We start from the raw sequence: 8,312 nt of genomic DNA, 5'->3' as shown, positions 1-8,312 counted from the left end.
CCCATCCCTCCCACCCCCCCCAACTCCAGCAACCCTCAGTTTGTTTCCTGAGATTAAGAATTCCTCATATCAGTGAGGTCATATGATACATGTCTTTCTCTGATTGACTTATTTCACTCAGCATAACACCCTCCAGTTCCATCCACGTCGTTGCAAATGGCAGGATCTCATTCCTTTTGATGAGGACAGCCGGATTTCTAATCTTATATGATTTATGAAAGAAAGTTTAAAATCCAATTAAGTTTTGTTCTTTATCGAGTTTTCAGAAAGTTAATGAACACATATAACAGCTCTATTAATTTCTTTAGAGTTCATTTTCTCTGCTTGAAAAAAGTTTGTAACTTATATGAGGTAATATATCTAGAAACATCATTAAGTGATTAAAAGCATCATAATATGAAATGTTTTAATGTACATTTTAATTACCCTTGTTACCTACTGGGATGAAATTAAATTTTATATAGTTCTGAAGTTATACCACATTCTTTGGCTATAATACCTATAAATGTGCACTGATTTCATATTGATGAATGCAAATCATTGAAGGCATTTAAATTCTTTTACAAAAATATGTTAGTTTCAATCTTGTTCTTTTCATTTTCTCTCTATTAGGAGTAGGCTCTCTGAATGAAACATAAAGGTTAAATTCCTCCTGTTTCTTCTAGATTCATTTAATTGCTCCTTTTTGGTTTGCATCCTTATCAGGATCCATCCCATCTCTCGTTTTGTAATGAACTAGTGAAGATGGAGCATACCTCATCACCGCAGAGACGTTCTAAGAGTATTTTCTTCTTTTGCGTAGTTGTGCTAGCTACCTTAGCCATATTGGCATTAATTCAACATATAGATAAAAGGATAAACCAGTTTTTCAGGATTTAAAAGAGCATCACTTCTCTGCTGTGAACAACTAATCAGTTTAATTTTAAGTGATATTTTGTCTTTTCTTGGAGTTTTCTTACTGCCAAAGTAAATAAATGAATAAATAAATTTACTTATTCATTCATTCATTCAGTCAGTCAGTCATTTTGTATTTCTTCAGGGAAGAAAATTAATGCCTATATTCATTAGTGGGATATTTCCCACTAATGTGCCCACAAAAGGCACATTTTCTCCCCCAGATACTTGTAATCCTAGATGCAAAGAGGTAATATTGTCTTATAAATCACAATAAATACAGAGGAATAGCTTTGACACTGATTCACACCTCCACTCTTAGGATAGAGTGGAGAGTCAAATAATACACATGATTGGAATTATTGTCATGGCCATAATCACGTTCATTGTATAATGTAGTCAGTGTGCATCTATAAAGATACATTAACTAGAATTGCTGGAGTTGAAAAATTTGGTTTCCTCTTAGTGAATTATATGCAGTCTTTTAGGTAGAATACCATTCATTAGAAGATCTGACATGCATTTCTCCTCCTAAGTGGATATTCATTAAGAATAGTTCCTAACCAATATTAGATTCTCTGACCAGCTTTTTTCAAATATGACTTTAGGTACCTACACACTTAAGATAAAATATTTCATAATCCACTCCTACTTTGGAACATAAAATTTCGTGTTTAACCAGAATGCTACAAAAATTATGGATGTATTCATTTAATGTCACCACATATATCTAAGGGTGATCCAATGCAGTATTTATGTCAGAAGTATTTTTTAAAATCCGTGATTATACTAAATTACTCAATGAAACGTTTATTTATAGGTCAGCTTTGTCTTTGGAATTAAATAGTATTAAGTTAGCAAAATTTAGATTTATTATGTACAGAACTTTTGGCTTAAGAGAGAAGATCACCTAGGCCCTTTCGCCTGTTAGTTTTCCATATAAAGCAGAGTTCATTAGATAAAGATTTTCAAACTGTCATTGAGACCAATCCAGCCCCAGTGAAGGAGGAGAAGGTGCATGTTTGAGGGATCACATCACTGAGAGGTAACAGGCACATCTACTGCATCATTTTCCCATAAGCAGGTAATCTTTTGGCAGTTGAGAACTTTGATCACAGCAAAGTGTTGACACAAAAATCACTCACATTCTCCTTAGTTAAAGATCAATATACAAGAGCTCAAAGACATAAGTTAAAAGCCATATAACCAAGTTTTATCATATTTGGGGGGTTAGTTTCATTTAGAAGCAGCTCACACATTCTGAATTAAATACTGTATATAAATAAACAAGATGACAGAGTCACTGAAACACTTGAGTGCATAATTGTCTGCACTGAGATCTAATTTAGTGTTGTATCAAAATTTATTAAGCAAAGCTGAAGGGGGAATTAACTTGAATTGCAAAAATCTTCTCTTTTTCAGATGAAATAAAGCCGCTGTCAAATAAATACAGCCAGGACAACTGGGTCATCAGCTGTTTTTAAACTTTTGGAAACAAGTAGGGGCCGAAAATTTCCTTTTGATGTAGCATTAAGGTAAGGGATCCAGTTTCCACAGAGATTTTGTTTCAAACAAAACAAGATGAAACAAAACGAAACAAAATAAAACACTGGTTTAAGTATTGGTAAAACACCTTTGCACGTATACACTTTGTCCCTAAATTGCACTCTGACCATTTAGGGGAAAAAAGAAAACCAGAGAACAAAATATGAGAGCAAATACAGGTTCCACAGACAATATCATATTCATAGGAATGAAATTATATGCTAGAGTTTATTTATTTATTTATTTATTTATTTAATTTTTTTTTGAGTTTATTTATTTTTTAATCAGGATTCTTTTCTCCCCCAATCTACCAGTCCGTGTAGTAACGCTGTCTCTCTCAATGAAAAATATACCCCTTTGCAAGTTCCTAGAGTTTCCTACTGTTGAAAGATGTTTCAGTGACCAAACAGTTCACCACTTTAGTTACCTTAATGGCAGAGAGGTCAATTTTTTCTTCTTTGGGTTTGGCTGGGGCAGGTGCCGGTGCAGGTGCCGGGGCTGGGGCTGGGGCGGCGGCAGCAGCAGCAGGTTTCTTCACGTCCTTCTTTGGTGCCATTTGTTAAAAACGATGGGTTTAAAAAAAAAAAAAAAAGAAAGAAAGAAAAAGAGCACCTGCAAAAGAACCTGTCAAAATGATTCTTGGAAGAGGAGTGGTGCTTCAGTTTATCCACAGCCCAGTGTTTTGAAGGTGGACCCAGAGTGTTAAATGGTATAAGGGCATGCATATATATTTCACTTAATGCCTAATAGAATCTTGACACATGCGGCTGGATTGGACAGTTCGCTAGTCAAGGGGGATGGCATTCAGGCTCGGACTATAAATGGAATCTTAAGGGTCAGGGCTTCATCAATTTTTTTTTTTTTTTTAACTCCTCTTGCCTTTTTTTTTCCCCCCCACCTCCATATAGAAAGGAGAAAGAAGTATCACAAAGCCAGCTTCAGATCCTTTGGTGATAGTCAAGTAGATTGACTGATACTTTTTCTTGGTAGAATTACAGTTCTGCTGAAGTTGTAAATCTTTTTATTTTTTTCATGCCTAAGAAACTTTACCGAAGGATTTGATTTCAACTTGGAATTTTGGCAGGCAGTATCACCAACTTTCACTCAACTCCTTTGCTCATGCTCCTCCCCCACCCTTGCCATAATTTGCAAGAAGTTGTTGGTCAGCAAAGAGGTGGTGGTGTTTAAAAATAAAAAACAGACGTATAAGGAAAGCCCATCAAATATTAAAGTGCTTTCCCTTCTAGGGAGCACAAACTCTGCCTCTCTCTCCATCCCTCCCTCTCTTTTTAATTGTAATGAACTGTATGCTAAAGAAAAATAATTCAAAACTACTTCCTATAACTTAATTTTCTTTCTATAATGAAAAAAATTAAATGGAATGGAATGACAGCAAGATTTACCTTCTTGCAAAACAGCTTTTCTAATAGTAAAATAACTGTCAAAGTAGATACTTATTCATTTTACTTCCTAAATGGCATAAAGCCTAATTACTTACCTCTTGGAATTTTTTTTTATCCATACCAGGGAGGTAAGATACACTTTTTATCTAAGTGGGCAGAGAAATAAAGAGAGAAAAGGACTTTAATTATCAATATGGTGTGAGTTTTGATGGGTAACTTGAAAATTTTTCCTTTTCTGTCTTTGGGTTCCTCACTTTGCAAAGCTAGATTCTCATATTAAGAAGCATAAGATTAAGCAATGTACCATCTTCACCTCTGTTCTTTTTAATTTGTGAGGTTACTTAATTAATGAGTAGTTATTCATTATAAGAAAAAACCCAAAGTACAAAATAAACCAAAACAAAACCTCCCAAAAAACTCAGTAGCTAGTTTGGGATTTTAAAAGAGCATATTTATACATTAGATAGTTAGATATGTAAGAGCATATGGTGTGTGTATATATACATATATATATTTAATGTATATATGCACACACATACACACATATATACACACATACATATATAAATGTATATGTGTAAATACACACATTTATATTCTAGTTGTTGAATATTATGTTTAAAGATATAGATTTGTTATCCATTTTCCATTTTCTTTTGGTCTGATATAAAAGCATTCCCCAATTTGGGGAAGGTCACTATTCCTCTTCATATATTACAACTAAGAGACATTTAGACTCCCATATTAGCAATAATTTACTTAAGTCACATCTGACCCCTAGTATCAATCTCCTTATCGCCTGGGGTGGCCTGATCTACTGGATTATATTATCCACATAGGTTCAGGAGAAGTGGGTTTTTTTTTTCTAAGATTTTTTTTTTTTTTTTATTTACTTGAGAGAGAGTGGAAGAGGGGGAGAGCACAAGCAGGGGAAGCAGCGGAGGGAGAAGCAGACTCCCCGCTGAGCAGGGAGCCTGATGCAGGGCTTGATCCCAGGACCCTGGGATCATGACCTGAGCCGAAGGCGGATCCTTAACCAACTGAGCCACCCAGGCGTCCCCAGAAATGTTTTTATTAGCTCTCTCGTTTGCTGCCCCACACCAAGGACTCAGTCATTATCTACATTAGCTGCTGGTACTCATTTCTCACATACAGGACAGCCAGGAGAATCTGAACATATTTTACCTAGGTTATATTGCTTGTCTCAAATCTAAAAATTAGAATAGAACATTAGGTAGAAATATGAATAAAGCCTGGACTTTTCTTTTTGCTACTAATAGTGTATCAATATTGGTTTCTTGTGACAAGTGTACCATACACTTGCTAACAGTGGAAAAACTGGGTGTGGAGTGCATGAGAACTTCCCTCAACTTTTCCATAAATCTAGAACTATCCTAAAATTAAAAAAGTTAATGAAAAAAAAGTCTGAAAAATGTAAAAACAAGTCACCCTGAAACTTCAAATATGAGATGTAAGGTCTCATTCCCACTTAGTCAATATTCCTTGTGTTTTAGTCAGGTATAATATAGAAGGAAAGTCTAAACATGTTCACAATTTACAACACTGAGGCCTTTTAAAAAATGGTTCATCCTATTGGACATAATGTATATGGCACTTGGCTAGGCATTATTTGTTATACACAGAAATTATAGGTGGAGAAAGAAGAATTTAGAGGCTTTCTGCAACTATGATCCTGAGTAATTTAATATGATAATCAGAATCAAAAGGAAATTGCTGTCTTGACCCCCTCCTTTTTATAGGACTATGTGACAAGACTTACTTATAAGGGGAAAGAAAGGGAACAGCTGAGGAATCACGTTCTCAGTGACAGCTGATACCCTCCGCGCCCAGATCTTCCAAGTGTTTGTCATGCTTAACTGTACCATTTGCTGTATAAGTTTTTTTAGATGTTTACCAAAATGCAGGGGGATGACAGAGAAGGGAAAAATTTATTACTGAAGGTGGCTCATCATATTCTACCTTCTGATTTCTTTGTGTTTTTTTTAAACCACATGGTCAAGGTTTGCCACACACTAATCTGTTTCTTGTATGATAGTGTGGGTTTGTAGGTTCTTTTGGCTAAGGTAAAATACTTGTTTTATGTTAACTATACTGGAATTAAAATTAAATTAAATTACAAATAAAGAAATACTTATTTTCTACTTGGAAAGGCTAGGTCTGGGGAATGAGAACAACCAGTATTTCTCCTTCATTTTACTGGTCCTTTCCACAGCCTAACATGCTTAACCACTGACTAGACAACCACAGGGACTGATGTATTCCACACATATTGACCATCTATTATATTCTAGGTCCTGTTATAATAGGCATTAGGATTACTGGGTGAATAAGACAGATTGGGTCCTGTTCTCTTGGACTTCTGTTGGAGATTAGGGGCTATAAAAGAATGGTCAACTACATGAAATGATTGCACATTGTCAAAGGACAGACATAACTCATTTTACTGTGCTTTGCTTTATTGTGATTCACAGATATTGTGTGTGTGTATGTGTGTGTTTTTGACAAATTGAAGGTTTATGGCAACCCTGTGTCGAGCAAGTCTCCTGGCGCCATTTTTCCCAATAGTATTTACTTACTTCGTGTCTCGGTGTCATGTTTTCATAATTCTCACAATATTTTTAGCTTTTCATTATTATTATATTTATTATGGTGATCTGTGTTCAGTGATTACAGCTTGCTAAAAGCCTCGATGATAGAAGTTTTTTAGCAATAAAGTATTTCCCAATTAAGGTATGTACATTTTTTTTAGACATTAAGCCATTGCAACTTAATAGACTACAGTATAGTGTAAACATAACTTTCATATGCACCAGGAGACAGAAAAAATTCATTTGATTCATTTTGTAGTGATGTTTGCTTTATTTTGGTGGTCTGGAACCAAACCAGCAACATCTCAGAGCTATGCCTATAATACAAAGAAAATAAGCCCAGTACTGTGAAAGTAATGAGGTGAGGTAGGGTGGACACTCACTTTACATAGGCATTTGGGAGGAGATGCCATTTCAGCTTAGAAAGAGACCCTATAAAGAAAGGTACTTACTTTCTACTTCCAGATTTCCTGAGAATTTTACTTAGAGCAGAAGTAATGATACCATATGATTTGCAACTGTGTATTATTTAACCGTTTACAAAATGAGTTCAAACTGTATAATGTAAAAAAAAAAAAAAGTAAAATGTATATACCCTGCAAGTCAGCAATTCCAATTCTTCATAATTATTAATGATTCTCCACCTTGGTTGCATATTAAAATTACCTGGGGAGATTTTATTAAATACCCATGGCTGGGCTCCACTCCCAGATTCTGATTTAACTGGTCTAGTGGAGGGAGAGGCTGGGGAGCATGGGCAGCGGTATTTTTGAAAGCTCTCCACATGTTTTTAACGTGAAGCCAGATTTGAGAAACACTAACTATAAATACTCACACCTATGAACCAGGAGTCTGAACAAAGATGATACTACAGTATTGTTTCTAATAGGAAGAAGATCACAACATGAATGCTTGTCAATAAAAGTTGGTGAAACTGACATGGTACATGTGTGTTTTTCTATTCAATTCTAAGGAATAATGAGGTAGGCCAATATATTCTGATATAGAAAGATCTGTAAGACATGAAAATAGCAAGTTGCAGAATATGGTGTATAGTTTGATACCATATGTATAAATATACTCACAAAAATCTATGTAATTCTATTTGCACGCATGATGCATATCTGTGTTGGCTACTGTTCAGATAGGGGAGACAAAGAGTTATGGGAACTTCAGAAAGATCCAAGCTGAGTGTAGATTCAGGGACAGTAGGGTAAGATTAGGAAGACTACCTCCTATTATGCCTCAGGACAATGAAGCATGATGTCAAGATTTAGGATATGAATTTGAAAATGATGTCACTGTGTTTCCTAAAATGGTCATGGCTAAGTGTGTTGCAGTGGAAAGGTGATAGCTGAAAATGGCTTGGGATCTGGAATGAGAAGGTACAGGGACTCACTTTCACAGTCTCACTCATTGTTAGGTTCTCCCTTTAATGGCACTCTCTCTTCCTCTCCATGCTTTCTCAGTTGTGCGCAATTTGTGGATCTCTGGGATACATACTCTACATAGACACACACACACACACACACACACACACACACACACATACCCTATGAGGACACACAGACTCACTGACACACACACACACCGTACAAGACACACAGACTCATTGGTATGCACATGCACGTGCACACACACATCTACATCTTTAGGCAAACAAGTATAGCCCTGGAGAATTAGATCATGCTAAGAGCTTCTTATTATTTATCAAAGGAGACGAGTTTTGAATGCTTATAACTGTGATGTGAAAAACAGTAATATATGTAGATTCACAGCTTCCCCCCACAGCATTTGTCATCTGATGAAAGAGAAAAATATTCTGAACAGTTTCTGTGAGGAATGCAATTAAACAAAGAAC

The 8,312-nt window shown here is 35.6% G+C and overlaps 1 protein-coding gene across 1 annotated transcript in view; it reads right to left on the bottom strand.

The window, feature by feature from the left end:
- Nucleotides 1–2,995, bottom strand: part of MYL1 (myosin light chain 1) — a 24,203-nt gene extending 21,208 nt beyond the window's left edge. The window contains exon 1 of the mRNA XM_032413044.1: nt 2,867–2,995. Within this exon, the coding sequence (XP_032268935.1) occupies nt 2,867–2,995 (129 nt within the window). The remainder of the gene's footprint in view (nt 1–2,866) is intronic.
- Nucleotides 2,996–8,312: the final 5,317 nt, after the last annotated feature.

This window comes from Phoca vitulina, unplaced genomic scaffold (assembly GCF_004348235.1).
Source record: "Phoca vitulina isolate PV1807 unplaced genomic scaffold, GSC_HSeal_1.0 scaffold1, whole genome shotgun sequence".
NCBI lineage: Eukaryota > Metazoa > Chordata > Mammalia > Carnivora > Phocidae > Phoca > Phoca vitulina.
This window is presented reverse-complemented; position numbering and strand designations above follow the sequence as displayed.